General features: G+C 37.9%; 1 protein-coding gene across 5 annotated transcripts in view; it reads right to left on the bottom strand.

The window, feature by feature from the left end:
• Positions 1-20,000, bottom strand: part of LOC136836649 (tripartite motif-containing protein 5-like) — a 75,308-nt gene that overhangs the window by 51,177 nt on the left and 4,131 nt on the right. For all 5 annotated transcript variants that reach the window (XM_067101120.1, XM_067101119.1, XM_067101118.1 and 2 more), the window contains exons 3-4: positions 17,260-17,970; positions 16,789-16,893 (exon numbers count right to left, since the gene is read on the bottom strand). In XM_067101120.1, coding sequence (XP_066957221.1) covers positions 16,789-16,893; positions 17,260-17,970 — 816 coding nt within the window. The remainder of the gene's footprint in view (positions 1-16,788; positions 16,894-17,259; positions 17,971-20,000) is intronic.

The following is a 20,000-nucleotide window of genomic DNA, read 5'->3' as shown; positions in this document are numbered from 1 at the left end:
TGGGAAGCCCTTCTTTGTGTGTTTTAGGAAGTCCAAACATAATGCCATAAGTAGAACCGGTACTATCAAGAGAATGGTATTTTTCCTCAGTTATAATATTCTTATCTTTAAGACACTTTAAAAATCTGTCGATCCGGTCTTCAATTTTAAAAATGGTTGCAAAGTCTGGTTTACCTAGGAGTTTAAATTTAGTGTTGTCTTTTAGAATATTTTCAACCTTATCAGTATAATCTGATTTGTTTAGTAAGACAACGCCCTTACCTTTGTCATATCTAATTATATACCAGTTATTAAATTTAATATCATCCCGACAAATCCACTTACCTTGGGTAGTTTGTTTAAATTTAAAGATAAACTTGACCCTTTGATGACCTCATGTGTTGTGTACAAGTTCAATTGCCCTAGATGTAATTTAGGGACCTATGTGGGATCAACACAGAGGTTACTAAGGGTCAGAACTGATTCCCATAAGGGCGTTAGCTATCGAACTGGTAGCAAACTTGCTAGTCCTGAATTCTCCAACATCAGGCAACACGCCAATAAATGCAAACATAACATACAATACAAAGATTTTGTAATATTGGGACGGGCATCGAATGGCAAACTACTGACAATCCGGGAATCCTTTTTTATTAAACAACTTGTTCCCCAATTGAACACAGTCATCCTCGACAACTCTTTACCTTACGTGAGCTGTTGCCTTTTGTCGTCTCTGGTTTGTTCCTTCAGACTTTCGTCCTTCCTTCCTCTCTTGATGTTTGATCCTGCTACAACTAGTTTTTTTAATTTTTGCTATATATAATGAATTATGTCCGGTATTTGTATTTTAGCACTTTTAATGTTAATTTTATTGTTTTTTTATCTTTATAGCTTGAAAATGAAACCTTTATGTTTTGAAACGTTGCAATAAATGTATTTTATGGACCACCTGAGATGTACTTCCTTTTCAACTGTCTTCTATATATATATATATATATATATATATATATATATATATATATATATATATATATATATATATATATATATATGTGTGTGTGTGTGTGTGTGTGTGTGTGTGTGTGTGTGTCATTTCAGCCTTTAAAGTCCATTGTTGGATGTAGGCCTTCCCAGGTTCCTCCATAGATTTCTATCCTCCGCTGCTCTGTGCCACTGCCGTTTTGTTGGTCTAAGTCATCTCGCCAACGGGGTTTTTTGTCCTCCTTGGTTTCTTGTGTGTCCTTGGGGTGTCCAGAAGGTTGTTCGTGATGTCCATCTGTTGTCTGTCATCCTGGCAATGTGCCCCGCCCAGTTCCACTTGAGCTTACTTATGGTTTCAAGGATATGCTTTGCTTTACGTTTTTGACGTATCCATTTGGCTGTTTTTCTATCCTTCCAAGTTAGATCTAGCATAATTCTCTCATGTGCCCGCTGCATTGTTCACAATCTAAGGGAAAGCTATTTTGTTAGATTCCAAGTTTCGTCCCCATAGGTAACAGTGGGGAGGAAACACTGATCATAGACTTTCCTTTTTAAGATGATAGGAATCTTCTTATTTTTTAACACTGCACTGCTCTTCCAAACTCGTGCCAACCGAAGGTTATTATTTTTTTTTTTTTTTTATGTCCCTCTCTTTGGAGGCGTCATATAGAGAGATTCGTCGTGCAAGGTAGATGTAGTGGTCTACTTCCTCAATTTGTTGATTTTCAATTTCAAGTATGTCATTTGCATTTTCAGTGTATTTATTGCTCATGACTTTGGTCTTGCGGAAATTCATGCGGAGGCCTACTGATTTGATTGCTTCATTTAGCTCAGTGAGCATTTGTTGACGCTCCTCTTTGGTGGGGCAACAATAATGATGTCATCAGCAAATCTTAGGTGACTTAGCTATTCTCCATCTATTCTTATTCCTTTTTCTTGCCAGTCGAGTTGTTGGAAAGCTCTCTCCAGGCAGGCAGTAAACAGTTTGGGTGAGCTTGTGTCACCTTGTCTGACTTCTCTCTTGAGTCGGAATGGTTCTGAGACCTTGTGGAGGCGAATAAATGATGTTGCATGGTCATAGATGTGACAGAGGACATTGATGTAAACTGAGTCAACTCCCTGTTCTTCCAGCGCTGACATGACCTCCTCAGTTTCGACCGAGTCAAATGCTTTGGTGCAATCTACTAGTGCTACCACTAGTGGGATTTTATATTCGTTTGTTTTCTCAATGATCTGGTTTACTGTTTGTAGATGGTCAATTGCAGAGTAGCCTCTTTTAAAGCCTGCGTGTTCCCATGGCTGATTTTCATCAAGCTTACCTGCAATTCGAACCTGGTCTAACAATTGTCGGCTCCAAACAATCGACTCGGCCGTTCGTCGAAGGCAGTTTCACCCAGTGTACAGCGGAGAGGAATGCAGGGCATGCGTCCTGACAAGATACAGGAAGTCTCTGAAGAATGCATCTCCGAGGCGGCGGCTGGCTTGGACGGTGTTGGTCGACATTTAGGCCTATCGGATCTCCAAAAGGTCATACAGCCAGCAAAAAAGCAGAGGGAAAGGATCCGTAAATATTAAGTACTTAGAGGTTAAGGTACTACCTGGCGGCTAGCCTCACTATGCCTACTAAGCTTCCCCATACCTAACTACTCCCACATCGCGTGATGGGGTGAAAAGGGGGGCCCCATTGTTTCCCCCAGATCAGGCGATTGGGGAAGGGATTCCTATCTGCTACAAACTGGTGCTAACAGCTATTATCTGGTTCCTAATACGCTTGTTTCCTCCCTCGCCCGCCATCTTACCTGGCCCGATCTTCAAATTAACAGAGAGCTGCATTTCAAAATTAATGATGCACTGGCATCTAAAGGAGGGAGGGATAAATCTGACAGTATATATATATATATATATATATATATATATATATATATATATATATATATATATATATATATATATATATATATATATATATATATATATATATATATATATATATATATATATATATATATATATATATATATATATATATATATATATATATATATATATATATATATATATATATATATATATATATATATATATATATATATATATATATATATATATATATATATATATATATATATATATATATATATATATATATATATATATATATATATATATATATATATATATATATATATATATATATATATATATATATATATATATATATATATATATATATATATATATATATATATATATATATATATATATATATATATATATATATATATATATATATATATATATATGTATGTATGTATATATACATATATATATATATATATATATATATATATATATATATATATATATATATATATATATATATATATATATATATATATAATATATATATATATATATATATATATATATATATATATATATATATATATATATATATATATATATATATATATATATATATATATATATATATATATATATATATATATATATATATATGTGTGTGTGTGTGTGTGTGTGTGTGTATATTGACTGTGTGTGTATATTGGGTGTTTCTAAATTAGAGCTCCCTCTACAGCATAAACTAAAATTGATGTGGACAAAAACAAGGGTAATTCAGAAAAGGTATTTATTTAGAGTTTCTCTCTGAGTATTTAATATATTGTGTGGCCTCCATCTGCCTGTACCGCAGCCTCCATTCTTGAAGGGTATGATTTCAGTAAATCGCAAAAGAGCTGAGACCCAAACTCCATTTCCCTGATCGCTTCGTCACCTCTCTTTGCAGGTTGTCGAGCCTTGGTATACCATCATAGGTCACTGTGCGCGCTTCAACACGATCCTTTAAGATACTACCAATGTTTTCACACATATTAAGGTCAGGGAAGCTACCTGGAAATTCAATTGACAAGAAGAAATCGATACTACTGTTTCGAAGCAGCTCCTGTGTCTGAAGAACCTTGAAACATGGTGCCTTATCATACAAAAATGTGACTTCTTCAACAGATAACACATTTTCAGGATCATTGAGGAATGGAAATACTCCACCAGTAAGCACAGTTTCCCTGACGTATTCGCCATTCTATGACTGTTCTTTTTCTTTGATGATCCACATTAACCGTTTGGCTGTGAAACAGAGAAAAATTCCTAATCATTTAGGAAATTTCACAACTTGGCAATAGCGCACATCATCGCCAATATAATCTAACTTTGCAGCCCAAATGATGTCATTTTTACGATATGGCTTCCTGACGCCATAAATGAAGAATTCATCTGATGCAGCAGCATGGAGAAAGTCAGCTTCATCCCAATCATTAAGAAATGAACCACAAAACCAAGCATGGTCTTCTCTCTGTCGCTGAGTGATGTTGGGCTTGCTGATAATATGAAATGGCTTGATACCAGATTTTTTAAACTCACGATATACAGCACTATAACTTCTCTTCTTTCCCCTTTCTGTTTCTAGTTCAAGCACCAATTTATAAAGACATTCTTGGTCTACCCACTGCCTCAGCTATGATGTCTTTTGACTTCTGAGAAAGGACTTCAGGCCTTCCAAGATTCTCACCCTTTTCACAATGACAGTCATATGGATTTTTGTTCCAGTTTCATATAACAAAGGATTAATTTCTTTTAATGTATTTAGCTATCAGAAACATGAAATGAAGTATGCGCCAGCATCCTGGTTTTTCTGAAGGTTATAGTTGGATTGGTCAATCCATCTGATTTCCTCTGTAAAGTTAATATGGTTGTAGCCTAACTCCATCACTCAGTCCAAAAATACAAGAAATGTAAAATGAAAAAGAGCTTAATAGAAACTTAAAATAATGTACTTGGAGATAGGCTATAGTAGAAAACTTCATAACTCTCCATTTGTTCTGTGGAGGAGGGGCTCTAATTTCAAAACACCCGGTGTACATACCGGAAAGTTATGAAGTTTTCTTCTATAGCCTATCTCTAAGTACCTTATTTTAAGTTTCTGTTAAGCTATTTTTCATTTTAAATTTCTTGTATTTTCAGACTGACTGATGGAGTTAGATACAGCCATGGCTAATGACTCGGAGGAAATCAGATGGATTGACCGAATGCAGGCTATAACCTTCAGAGTGGCCTTGCATGCTGGCACATCCTTCATTTCACGTTCCTGGATAGCTAAATACATTAAAAGAGATGAATCCTTTGTTAAAAGGATTCATCGCGAAAAGAGCAAGAATCTTGGACGCCTGAAGTCCTTTCCCAGGTGTCAAAAGACATCATAGCTGAGTCAGTGGGTAGACCAAGAAAGTCTTTACGTAAACTGGCTCTTGAACTCGAAACAGAAAGGGGAAAGAAGAGAAGTTATAGTGCTGTATATCATGAGTTGAAAAAATCTGGTACCTAGCCATTTTGTGTTATCAGCAAGCCCTACATCACTGAGCAACAGAGAGAAGACCGTGCATGGTTTTGTGGTTTATTTCTTAAAGATTGGGATGAAGTTGACTTTCTCCATGTTGCCGCATCAGATGAATTCTTCAGTTACACAGTCAGGAAGCCAAATCAAAAAAAGGACCTCATTTGGGCTGCAAAATTGGATGAGATTAGCGATGACGTGTGCTATCACCAAGTTGTGAAATATCCTGAATGTTTGGGAATTTTTCTCTGTTTCACAGCCAAATGGTTAATGTGGATCATCAAAGAAAAAGGACAGTCAAGGAATGACGAATACTTCAGAGAAACTGTGCTAACTGGTGGAGTATTTCCTTTCCTCAAAGATCCTGAAAATGTGTTATCTGTTGAAGAAGTAACTTTTTTGCATGATAAGGCACCATGTTTCAATGCTCTTCAGACACAGGAGCTGCTTCGAAACAGTGGTATCGATTTCTTCTTGTCAATTGAATTTCCAGGTAGCTCCCCTGACCTTAATGTGTGTGAAAACATTGGTAGTATCTTAAAGGATCGTGTTGAAGTGTGCACAGTGAACTATGATGATATACCAAGCCTCGACAACCTGCGAAGAGAGGTGACCGAAGTGTTCAGGGAAATGGAGTTTGAGTCTCAGCTTTTTTGCAGTTTGCTGAAATCATACCCCTCAAGAATGGAGGCTGTGGTACAGGCAGATGGAGGCCACATAGCATAATAAATACTCAGAGAGAAACTTAAATAAATACCTGTTCTGGATTACTTTTGTTCTTGTCCATATCAATTTTAGTTTATGCTGTAAAGGGTGGCTCTAATTTTGAAACACCATATATATATATATATATATATATATATATATATATATATATATATATATATATATATATATATATATATATATATATATATATATATATATATATATATATATATATATATATATATATATATATATATATATATATATATATATATATATATATATATATATATATATATATATATATATATATATATATATATATATATATATATATATATATATATATATATATATATATATATATATATATATATATATATATATATATATATATATATATATATATATATATATATATATATATATATATATATATATATATATATATTTATATATATATATATATATATATATATATATATATATATATATATATATATATATATATATATATATATATATATATATATATATATATCTGTGTGAGTCTTTACCCCTTTCAAGGAGTGGCTCTTCAATGTTTTGCCTTTCTGGTTCTCTGCGATTTTTGGGGTGAAGCTACTAGGAAAATGCTTTGATCCAATGTTTTCCAGTTGTTTTGTTATAAGGGCATTCTTTGTTCTTTACTACATAAGTAATATTGATGCTTATATTCATATATTCTGAAAGAATGTGATGGAGAAGAAATAAAGACAGTAGACAAGTTCAAATAATTGGGGTTTATAATAGAAGCTAGTGGAAGAATGGATGAGGAAGTAAAACATCAGATATAAGTAGGTTGGTGCTATTTGAGGGTTCTCTCTGCAGTCCTTTGTGACAAAAGAGTGTTATTAAGACTGTTAGGAACAATCGTTTGCCGATTGTTCCCTTAGTGGGTTGTTGTCTCCTTTATTTGTGTTTTTTTCATGCTGGTGAGTTGACGTCTGCCATGGAGTGCTTGACAGCGTCAGTCAGGTTCGTAGCAGCAACGAGTCAGGCTAAGGGCAGCTGCGAGCCAGCTGGAGTAGCAGCAGCAGGTATTCGTACTTGAGGGTCAGGTCTCGGCAGCAGAGCGTTGGAGAGCATTTTTTACCATGATGGTTGTCTTGTTGACTCTGTTATGGGCGCCCGGTATTGAAGGAGGACTTCAGCACTTTTTTTTGAGGACCAGATGGTTGCCGTGTCGGCTCTGTCGTGGTCGTTCGGTGCTGGAGAAGGAACTCGGTGCATTTTTTTTGAGGACGAGATGGTTGCCGTGTCGGCTCTGTCGTGGTTCCCCGATGTTGGAGGAGGACGTCAGTACTGTTTCTGAGGACGAGGTGGTTGTCATTTCGACTCTGTCGTGGTCGTCCGGTGTTGGAGGAGGACGTCAATACCGTTTCTTTATGCTGCTTCATTTTTGTATTTATGTTATTAATGCTGCTTTTTGTTATACCGCCTTGGTATTATATTATTTATACTGTTTGAATGTTGTTCATGTTACTTGATTATTAATAATGTTTACGCTGCGGTCCCATATTATTTATGCTACCTGTTGTTTATTTGTAATGTTTGTTGAACTGCCCATGCCTATGTTTTTGGTGATTTTTTAATGTTCATTTATGTACTGACTCTTATTTTAATTTTTTTTGGTTTTGATTCTTGCTGTATTTCTTGGTAATGTTCATTTAATTGTTTATTCTAAATTGAGCCAATTGACTCATCTCTAAATATGTACAGTATATACCTTATTGTAAATAAATTCATTTTAAGGTACCTTTTTGGTTTAGCTTTGCTCCTCCCTCCTTTGTTTGTCACCTCTCGTCAGTCATTACAGCCTAATTGCGTATTTTCTTTTAAGAACCTGTTGATCTCGAGAGGCGAGATCGTAATAAAGACTAAAAGGAAAGTTCCATACGGAAGTGGTTTGTCACCTCTCGTCAGTCATTACAGCCCAATTGTTTGTTTTCTTTTAAGAACCTGTTGATCTTGAGAGGCGAGATCGTAATAAAGACTAAAAGGAAAGTTCCACACGGAAGTGGTAAGACCAGCTATGCTATATGGTACAGAAACGGCAGGTATGACAAAAACGGAAGAGAAGAAAATGGACATAGCAGAGATGAGAATGTTAAGATGGATGCCTGGTGTAGAGGGGGAATATAGGATTAGGAATGAATATATCAGACTTTCAACAAAGATGGCTGATATTTCGAAGGAAGTGCAGGAGGGGAGACTGAGATGGTACAGACACCTACTGAGAGGGGAGGAAGACCATATTGGGAGGCATGCTATGGAGATGGAGGTACAAGGTAGAAGAGGCAAGGAAGACCAAGAAAGAGATGGAGAGACTGTGTGAGGGAGGACCTGAGAGAGAAGGGACTTGACGAAACAAAAGCGCACCGCAGAGGTAAATTTAGATGGAAGTGGCTCATCCAAAACTGTGACCCCCGTATAGAAAGTGGACCGAGCTGAAGAAAAAGATGGGAAAGGTAACATGCTCTTGCTCTGGCTGGGCAATACTCATGGATAATAGTAAGTGAGGCTGTGTGGTGACTATAGTAGCATTATACCCATAATTACAAATGGCTTAACATCCACTGACAAATCCCTAGGGCACATTAGCAGCTTTAACACATTTTTATTTACTAAGAAAACAGGAGTATGGTATCAGGATTTACAGTTTGGTATTAAGATTCATGTTTTACCTCTGTGGCATATTTGTTTTGTTACTGGTGGTGGTGGAATTTGTAAAACAGAGGGGAGGTTACAGCTGTTTGCTCAGCTAAGATTTAGGTACATGGTAGTGAACTACAGTAATTTTTAGTTTAGTTGACGATACAGTGGTTTATGTCTGAATCTGACCACTATAGGAATATCTCCTCTGTATGAAGTGAAATATTATTTCCAAGGTAGGAAAAAGTTCACATAGGTTACCTAAAGGTTTACATAGGTATTTCCTACAAAATCCTTCTGTATCCTATTACAACCTCTCATTGCTAAAAATGATGGGCAAATGCTACGGGGGAATCGTAGTTAATAACTGGGGTTTTTAGGAGGGTCCATGCCCATCCCTATGGTTAGGTTAGGAAGGATAGGTTATTGTGCATCCAAGAATTTTATATATTTTCATTTTTCCAATCCATAACCATCAGTCTCCTGCTGTGGTCACCCTTTATTGCTAATTATAAAGAGCGTTCCACTGGGCTAATTTGTGTTGGAAATTATCACGAATGGAGGAACGAATCATGAAATTTAGGCTATAAAGCCAAGCACTGGGTCATTCAGTGCATAAGACTATAGAAAGAGGGCGATGGTGTGGCTTAGCAACAAGATAAAGAGATCCAGAAAAAGAGATGAAGTACAAAGATCTAAAAAGATAAATTAATAAAACCCAACAGCTGCATTAACTGCAGAGTTGAACAGCAAGACAGAAGAAAGGAAACAGGGTTGGATGTAAAGTAAAAGACTAAAAAGAGGGTGCAGCTAGAGGGCCAAATGACACTAAACAACCAAATTTTATCAGCTTTTTAGTGTGGGAGCTACAGAGATTTGTATTACATCTCAGTACAAAAGGTTTGATAGCTAAAGTCATCAGCTGGTGTGATGGGGACCTCCAAATGGTCATTCTTAAGTTATGCCGTTGGTGCTTTGAGTAGGGGTCACTACTTGAACTGCCCCCCAAAACAGGTTTAAATTACATTTTGGAGTACATCAGTCAAACCTGTGATAAAAGTTTTTTCTTGGCACTGTGATTACAGATGTGCCATTCTTAAATTTAAGAAGGGCCGAAAAGGGGCGTTACTGTCACATTTAAATCACAATTTGAGTACATCAATGAAACTTTCTGGAAATATACCTTAGAGCTTCCTGATGAAGGATCAGTAATTCAGTAATTCTTAAGTGTCAAAACCCATTTAAGAACGACCTAAAGAGGACGCTATTTTTTGCATATTTGAAACACGTCTTACGTACATTAATGAAACTTTGTATAAATATCCTTTAGACTTTCCTGATGAAGGATCAGCAGCTCTTCAGTGTCGTAACTGGTGCAAAATGCATTTAAGAATGGCCTAAAGAAGGTGTTATTATTAGCACATTAAAAAGGCCAATATTCACTTTTTAGGCCTATGTGTTCACTCATGTCATCTCTCCACATGTGTCACACCACTGTATTGTGAGCTCTTCTGTTTATCTTATCACTACTGTTGTTTCACTGAATATATAAGCAATACAATTTTAGAATGACAGTACTAATTGTGCCTTTTCTTTTCAGGTGCTCGTGATTATAAAAATTAAAGTTGCACAGTACCAGTATAGTGGCAACTTTGCTTTGTATGGAAGTTAGCCAGTTAAGAAGGGTCTAAATTGATAAGTTTATATTATTGCCTTGGGCAGAGTAATAGAACACAATTTTGGTAATATTTTGTAATTAAGTTAAAATTTTGATATCCTACTAATTTATTGAGATCTTTTGTGAGTTTATGGGGTTATTTCAAAACTTAAGGGTTTGAGATCTTTTTATGAGCATCTACAAATTGAGAGCTGTGTGTGTTGTACACATTGCTGGATTATTATGTTAAATGAAATTAAGATGTCTTTCTTGAGCTGTTTATTTTCACATGAAAATTAGTTACTGATGTAGCTATATAGAACGTGTTCTAGCTTAGAAGAAAGCCTTTTTATTTCAGATATCATGGAGTCATCTGATCCTGCCAACAACGCTGTTCCTGGCTCCAGGCATGACAGGTGTTGTATTCTCCATGCTGGGAAGCCCTTGGAGAAGAAACAACGTTGTGATGTTTTACCCTTCCATGAGAAGAACTGGAGTACTGTGCAAGCCACAGCTGAGAAGAGGCATGCAAAACCCCAATTTCAGAAATCAGTTTATTATGACTTGGTTGTCAGCTTGCCCAAGAGCCCAGATGAGAATGATGGTTATCATGTGTCCTGCTACCAGAAATTCACAGCCGTTACATCCACAACATCCACTCCTGGAGATAGACTGTCTGACTCTAGTGACAGGAATTTGGTGCATTTATGTTCCGATGCAAGGGTAGATGACGATGCTGAACCCTCATCATCTGGAATTCTTCCTGTCACCTGTCTTTTCTGTAATCAAAAGAGGAAGAAAAAAGGTGGGGCTATTGAACTTTTAGGATCGTGTGAAACATTAGAAGCAGGACAGAGGATTCAAGAGGCTGCTGAACTACTTCAGGATACAGCTGCCCTTTCAAAAGTCGTTGGTGTAGACCTGGTGGCAAAAGAGGCTAAGTATCATCATTCATGCAAGAGCACATTCTTGCTTGCAGCCAATAGAACTTCTAGTACTGAACAGAAAAAAGATGACATTCCACAGAAAAAGACGATAATTCCTGTTAGAAATATCCATGAATATGTCGAGAAGTTTGTAATTGCTGATAAACATGCAGAACTGTTGACATCTGTGTATGATCGTTATTTGGACTTTTGTTCATCTGCTGATGAGTCTCCTATGTATAGGCACAGTTTGTTGCGAAACCTAACAAATAAGTTTGGGTCCAAAATCAAGGTCCAGAGTCCAGTAGGTAAGAAATTAGGTGGTATTCTGTACAACGCTGTAATTGCTGATGATTCTGTACATGTGGCTTATGACCACACAGAGTCCGAGGAATGACTTCTCAACCAAGAAGCTGTAATGTTGCAAAAGCAGCTGTTAAATGCTACAAAAAAAGATGTACCAGATAATCCAGCACTGAATGACATCAGAGATGGGGACACAATTGCACCCCAGCCCGTGATGAACTTCTTCAAAGTTCTGTAAACAGGCAACATATCTGACCAATGTGGAAAACAAATTAAACGTTGTATTGATCCCGTAAGTCAGGATGCATTGTTTGTTGTCCAAAGAGGCCGCGCAGAACCAGCAAAACAGCAACTCTAGGTATGGCTATAAGATCTATCACAGGTAGCAAGAAGCTTGTTGAAGTTCTGGATAGGTTTGGGCATTGTCTCAACTATTCATGATTGGAGGAACTTAAAACATCAACTGCTGAAGCCATCCAAGAGAGGAAAGAAGCTTGCCCGGAGGACACTTTGGCAGGAGCTCTAATGGGACTTGCATTTGACAACTTCGATGAGATCACACAGATGTTGGTCGTGAGCGATGCACTGCATGATACAATGGGAATTCTGTATCAAAATTTGCCAGGAGATTGTACCAACAGTCAACAGAGTAATGAAACACTAACACTAGTTAGAAGGGCAACACCAAGAGCAAAGAAAGCTGTCAAGAAGAGGGTTCTCACTGTCGCAGACACATCTCTTGCCCCCTATTTTGGTGTCCCCAAAATAGCGACCTTTACCTATAAGAACACATCCATTTTTACTCTACCTGATGAGCCAGCATTTGAGACTGATGTTCTTCCCATGTGGATTGGCTCCTTTGCCATCTTCTACAAGGATCAGCTACCAAAACAGGAAGTGAGATACATGCCAAACCTTAATGAGCCCATCACCAGCTTTTTGGTAGTGTCACAAAACCTTCGAACAACCCAGAAGTGTGCTGAAGAATGCAACCAAGAATATGGACTGGTTACATATGACCTTGCAGCAACAAGACCAGCCATGCAAATCCAGGCTACAGAATCTCCAGCATTTGACAATGTTTTCATCATGATGGGTGCTTTCCATATAGAGATGGCATTTTTCAAGGCCCTTGGAAAACTCATAGCAGAATCAGGAGGACTGGACTTGCTTATAGAGACTGGTGTCATTCGACCAGATTCTTTGATTGGGTTCCTCACAGGAAAACACTTCAACCAATGCAAAAGGCTCCATCCTCTACTTGGCCTTGCCTTCGAAAGCCTGCATTTCAAGGCCTTTCTAGAGACATGTGATCACAGAGAAGAGCTTCATACCATGATATCTACTGTGAAAGGAAATACCAATACAGGAGAAAATGGGCTTGAACTGGTGATCAGGACAGATCTTTTTGAGAAGTGTTCGAAAGAGTATTCTGAATTCACCAAGACAACCGTATCAGGAGCTCATGGATACACTGCAAAGTTCTGGATGATGTATGTGAAGTACATTAACATATTTCATCAACTTGAAAGGGCTATCCGGACAAATAACATCGAGCTCTCTGTCTTCACACTGACACCGATTATTGACCTGTTCTTTGCCACAGGCCACATCAACTATTCCCATTGGTTAACAAAATACCAATTGGACTTATCGAATATTGATGAGACTCATCTCAGCCTTAGAGAGATACCTAATCAGGGTGTATTCACAGTGCGAAGGACAGAACATAATTTCAGCAGATTTCCTGTGGATTTGACACTGGAACAAACTTTCAATGCTGATGCCGCATCTCGACTGACAGGAATCACCTCTTTCACTAATGACTACTCTGCTCACCTCAGATGGATGGTAACAAAGGCTACCCAAGCATTGTTCATTAGTCAGTTGCAAGAGATGACAGCATTGATTAGCAAAGAAGATGTCACTACAGAACTTAGGCCAAGACACATTCAACGTGACAATGAGGATCTTCAGAAAATCATCAAACAAATCTTAGATACTAACAATCCATTTGAAAAAAAGGAAGCTTCAGAAGTATTGTACAACATTTGCACAGGAAAAGTTACCAATGATGAAATCCATGAAAGCCTCCTCAGTGTACCAACCAAAGGAAAAGTCAGACACAAGGAATTCATCTAGGCTTGCGTGAATGATCCAAACAAGTTTGAAAGTCCAATAAAGAAGGAAAAACTGAAAACCTTTGTAGATGGCTGTGCAAGCAATCATTGGACAAAGAACATGAAAGCTGCAGCCCTTAAAGGATCACATGATCTGATGGGACGTCTCCTTGCGCTGTCCACCAAGAAGAGACTTGACATGCAGCATATTCTCCAATGCCCATTGATCCCAGTACCTCTGTCTTTGGCCAGCCCTGAAGAAGTAATGGCAAAGACCAATAAGAGTGCACTCTATAATATATTGGAGAGTAAAGCGGAAGGTCTCAAAGAGCAGCCAAAGGAAGTCAGTGCTTACATCATAGATGGACAGTTCCTCTTACAGACCTTGCCACCAAATTTGCCCTCCACATACGAAGGGTTAGCCAGAGGTATTCTTACCCAGACTTTAACAAAGTCAGCCAAAAGCATACACATAGCCTTTGATGACTATCCACGGCCTTCAGTAAAGGACACTGAAAGAGACAGGCAGGGATCTGATGACAGAACCTTCATCATCACAGGGTCAGAGCAGAGAAAAGTGCTAAGAAATCTAAACGATGCCCTAAAGTCCAAGTCCTTCAAGAAGCAGTTACCTCAGTTTCTTGCCAATGAATGGCAAGACTCTTCGTATGCTAACATTTTGGGGGATCGTGAAGTCTTCCTAGATGTCCAAGGGGAATGTTATAAGTTCCAGGTGACAGAGGGTATGATACAGCAAAACAAAGTGGTTAGATTAAAGAACAACCATGAAGAGGCAGACACAAAGATTTGTCTGCATTCCTTATCAGCTGATCGTGAGAATGGACGCACAAAGGTCAGGGCATCCGACACAGACATTGCAGTGATGTTATTGTACCACTGCAAAAGACTTCAGTCAACATTGTGGATGGATATTGGAACAGTTTCAAAGAACAATCGTCGTTACGTCAGCCTGACTGCAATATGGAAGGAACTAGGACCAGATCTTTGTGCAGCGTTGCCAGCTTTCCATGCCTTCAAGGGATCAGGCTATACATCGGCGTTTGTCAGAAAAGGGAAGGTCAGTTCTCTCCAAACTCTAGAGAAGCAACCTGACTACCAGAATACTTTCAGAATAATGGCAATGAGCTCTACAGTTTCTAACAGGACGAAAGAAGCTTTCAGAATTTCACAGCTACAATGTATGGAGCTGAGGATAGAGCAAACACTAGACTGAATGAATGGAAGTATGAGAAGTTCATGAAGACATATGGACCAAAGGGAAATGAAAACCCCCTACTAGCCAGTTTGAAGGGCATAGATGCAAGTGGAATACCACCTTGCGAAGATGAGCTCAATTCTCACATTAAGCATGCCTCCTTTGTTGCTAACATGTGGACAAGAGCAGCATCCCTCTGAAGAAAATGGCTGGCAGTTGGTTGGTGGCCATTACAAACCTGTTTGGTTTGAAAGGGAAGCAACTCCTTGAATGCCTTATCCCAGAGACAGAGGACCTGGAAGCATTGGACAATGATGAGAAGGACGACATGGACATTGCATCTTCAGATGAAGATGGGTGTTGCGATGAGGATGACTAGAATCTTGTTACAGAAAGGCAGGCTGAGGTTATAATTAGCTATACCAGTAAATACTAGTTGAACTCATGATTATAAGCATATTCACATATCTTTTTCCAAACAGAGAGAGAGAGAGAGAGAGAGAGAGAGAGAGAGAGAGAGAGAGAGAGAGAGAGAGAGAGTGTGTGTGTGATTCATCAGCAGTTTTGATGTTTCATCTCATAAACTTTAGCAATAGATTTATAGCAAATGTGATACATGTATGTGTATACCACTTAATATGAGTATGTCTATCAAAAGGCAGTTTTGGTTTCAAAGTGCATAATCAATTGCAAATAGACATGTTACCAGCATATCATTAGATAGCAATGTTTTACCACAATATCTTCTACCACTACTACTACCTTGCAAAAGGTGTGAAACATTAGATTAAAAAAAAAAAACTAATAATTCATGAGTTAGATACGTTAGATATTTACATTATAATATCCGGGTAAATACCATAAATAAATATCGAATTATAAACAGTATTGGCACGTATTATATTTCACTCTTCACCAATGCACTTTTTCTTGTATGAATAAATACTTAAACATATAAATTTGTAGTTCCTTTGTTCTTCTATATAAGATAAAAAAATATTCCCACGAAGTTTTATTTTCATGATATATAAAGAGGTCATGGAGCTAGAAAATATATTTTAATCCGTCATGTTCTAATTTAGCACTCTCTTAAGGCTTTTCTTAAATGGGTTTTGCACAAAATTCGACACTTGAGAACTGCTGATCCTTTACAAGAAAAGTCTAAAGGATATTTTTACAAAGTTTCATTAATGTACGTAAGACGTGTTTTAAATGTGCAAAAAATAGCGCCCTCTTAGGTCGTTTTTAAATGGGATTTGCCCCAAATTTGATTCTTAAGAATTACTGATCCTTCATCAGGAAGCTCTAAGGTATATTTCCACAAAGTTTCATTAATGTACTCAAATTGTGATTTAAATGCGACAGTAGCGCCCCCTTTGGGCCCCTCTTAAATGCGTTTGCACCAACTGCGCCAATTAAGAATGGCACATCTGTAACCAGTGTCCCAAATCGAAACTTTTATCACAAGTTGGATTGATGTACTCCAAAATGTAATTTAAACCTGTTGGGGAGGGGGGAGAGTTCAAGCAGCGTCCCCTACTCAACGCACCAACGGCATAACTTAAGAATGACCATTCGGAGGTTCCCATCACACTAGCTGATGACTTTAGCTTTCAAACCTTTTGTACTCGAGATGTATATAATACAAATCTCTGTGAGCTCCCGGACTATTTCGTCATCCAGGTATTGCTCTACTTAACAACTGCACCTTTTAGTGACACTGGGAAAGTTTAATAATAATAATAAAAAATCTTTTCATAAATGAAACAACTGTCCATAAATTCTAAACTTACTTCTTTCAGACTTTTCAGAAATCCCACCTCTTCTTCTTCCATTGCTACGCATGATGACAGAGCTCTGTTTATAGCAGTCATGTTGCTCTTACGTCTCTTCGCCAACTGCATAAATCGTCAGATTAGATATTAATACTCCCTAAAACTGCAACACCTGAGATCTTCGTTGCAATATAAGGAAAAAACATTATCTATAGTGCATCTTTTTCCATTTCATCCCAAAAATGAAATGAGAGAAAAAAAAATGGTAGCATTATCTTACAATGTCTTCATTACACTATATGCACATTTTGTAAAAGCTCAAATGCTATTGAAGCATAACGTTTCTGAGAGAGATAATTTACACTTTCATTATTGGAGAATAAAAGCAAAATTCTTCCTCCTCACTCTAAAAAACAACTCAGTAAACGATAAACAAGAATTATGAATGGCTGAAACCATACAAATGCAAAATTATCCTACTCCACTCACCTTGGCTATTATATTGGTGTGGGTCTTGTATCCATTTACTAACACCTTTTCTTTCATTACTTCATCCTGTCGTTTGTAATTGCTTTTCTCCGTTTCGTCCAGTAACTGAGATACTGAGAAGAAATCCTCAGTTGGCTTCAAATTGCTTTTCATCACTTCCAGCTCAAGTTGTCTTCCTTTAGTCTCGGAGAGGATACTTCTCAGCGTCTCATTCGCTTCTTGGATGTATCTGAATAACTTTTCATTGGTTTTCTTGGTTTCCATGAAGTCTCTTGCAATTTCGTTATCTATCTTTATATTTGAGAATATTAGTACTTTTTCTAGTTTTGAATTTCTTTCCATTAGGTTTTCAATATCGCAACAGGTAATTTTGTTTTCACTACAAATTTTGTCAATCTCATTTTCAACACTCTTGAACCACTCCTCAAAAGCTCTTCTCTTCCTCATTTCAGGTGAAGGACGTTCGTTGGTCTCTTCTAATCTTTTGACATATCTCAGCATATCAAGCAAGGCGAAATTAGGGCTGAAGCTCTTTGTAGATGTACCACTGAAAGCCCTACGACAGAAGGGACAGGACTTTGGGCCTTTATCAATGAGCCCCCCGATGCAGGCTGCACAGATAGAGTGGGAACAAGGGAGCAGGAGGGGACAACGCTCTTCCTCGTCAAGAACTTCGTGACAGATCCCACAATCCATTGGTGGATGAGAGGCCTGGCGATGGAAATTAAATAACATTTGAACAACGCTAAGACGTTCTCGGATGTAATTTGATCTAACTCTTAACCATAACTTTACCAATGAAGCTACAAAGTGACGTTTTCACCTGCTATTTTCGGGAAACAGCTATATGTGACAAACAAGGGCCTAAAAAAGATTACGCATCTCACGACCGGGTGAAGAGAATTTGGCAATTTTTTGTTATGGAACCCTTCAATTCTGAGTTAATTTTTCCAAAAACTTTAATCATCATTTGAGAGTTATCTCATGAAAATGTCTTCTAGCGTTCACAATACCCTTCTCTCAGTTATGAAAGATCGTAGTAACACAATTGTAGATGCACCTGCACAACAAAAATCTAAATTTTTCTGCGGTGTCAGAGCGTCACAGCTGGCCATATTTTTGAGTGACTTTGGCGGTGGTTTGCTCTCTGCTTGATTTACAAATGGTCTTTACCATGTTTCTCAATTTGAAAATAAGAAATCAAATTACAATCACTGCATTGTGCACTGTGAATCACTCCCAAGCTGATAACAGAGGTAGTACTATAAAATGTTTAAAGTTAATTATTACCACAGTGACTAGCTAAGTAACTCCAAAATATTAGTAATAGTTGTAGTTCCTCGCTGGGTGAGCGGGTTCCGTTCTCAGCTACCACTCTGTTGGTCGCGAGTTCGAATCTCCGACCGGCCAGTGATGAACAAGAGGAATTTGTTTCTGGTGATAGAAATTCATTTCTCGCTATAATGTGGTTCGGATTCCACAATAAGCTGTAGGTCCCCGTTGCTAGGTAACCAATTGGTTCTTAGCTGCGTAAAAATAAATCTAATCCTTCGGGCCAGCCCTAGGAGAGCTGTTAATCAGCTCAGTGGTCTGGTTAAACTAAGATATACTTAAACTTTGTAGTGGTGTCAATTTATGGAAACAAGCTACTGTACAATGGGTGGCGAGGTTTTTTAAACTAACGATTATGGTTATTAGTAACAACATCACTAAAAGTTTGTTTTCCAGGAGGAACTTAAACTGAAACACTCTTCAGAATCACACAGTTGTGAAAGAACAAAGATTTATTTCTTTTCAGTTTTCTGTAAAAGAAAGCTATTGAGGTCGCTATTTGTCTGTCAGTCCGCACTTTTTCTGTCTGCCCTCAGAACTTAAAAACTACTCAGGCTTGAGCGCTGCAAATTGGTAAGTTGATCATCTACCCTCCAATCATCAAACATACCAAAATGCAGCCCTCTAGCCTCGGTAGTTTTTATGTTATTTATGGTTAAAGTTAGCCATGATCGTGCGTCTGGGACTGCTATAGGTGCCAACAACAGGCCACCACCGGGCCGTGGCTGAAAGTCTCATGGGCTGCGGCTGAAAGTTTCACGGGCTGTGGCTGAGAGTTTCATACTGCATTATACCCTGTACAGAAAAAAAAGTTAAGTATACCTTAGTTTTACCAGACCACTGACCTGATTAACAGCTCTCCTAGGGCTGGCCCGAAGGATTAGACTTGTTTTACGTGGCTAAGAACCAACTGGTTACTTAGCAACGGGACCTACACTCGATTGCGCCGAAGAATCTTAAGCATTTTTTACTTGTTAAAATCTACCTCTGTGCTGATGCTGTATTGATTTTTAAGGCGGGTACAAACTTGTTGCATCTCCACGTATCGTATCATCGCTGCGCAGCAGTGTGGACGGGAAAGCGTTGCACCGTTGCGTATCAAAATATGATACAAACATACGCAAAGGGCTCCATCCGCCATCTGTCGATCTTTTGCTTTCGCATCAAAGGGATGATGCACAACTCACAATTATATCCTCGTGTGGACGGGGAGTGTGGCATTGTCCCGCGGCACGTTCAGCCCTGTCATGCTTGTGGCTGCCCGTGATTGTGTTTGTTATTTTTTGTATTTTTAGTGTGAAGCACTATCTACTAATGGACTGGAGTAAGGAGGACATCATTAGGCTCATAGAAAGCTTCCAGAAAAGGGACTTGATTAGGGATCCAAAACATATGGATCATTACAGCAA

Source organism: Macrobrachium rosenbergii, chromosome 56 (assembly GCF_040412425.1).
Source record: "Macrobrachium rosenbergii isolate ZJJX-2024 chromosome 56, ASM4041242v1, whole genome shotgun sequence".
Classification (NCBI taxonomy): Eukaryota; Metazoa; Arthropoda; class Malacostraca; order Decapoda; family Palaemonidae; genus Macrobrachium; species Macrobrachium rosenbergii.
This window is presented reverse-complemented; position numbering and strand designations above follow the sequence as displayed.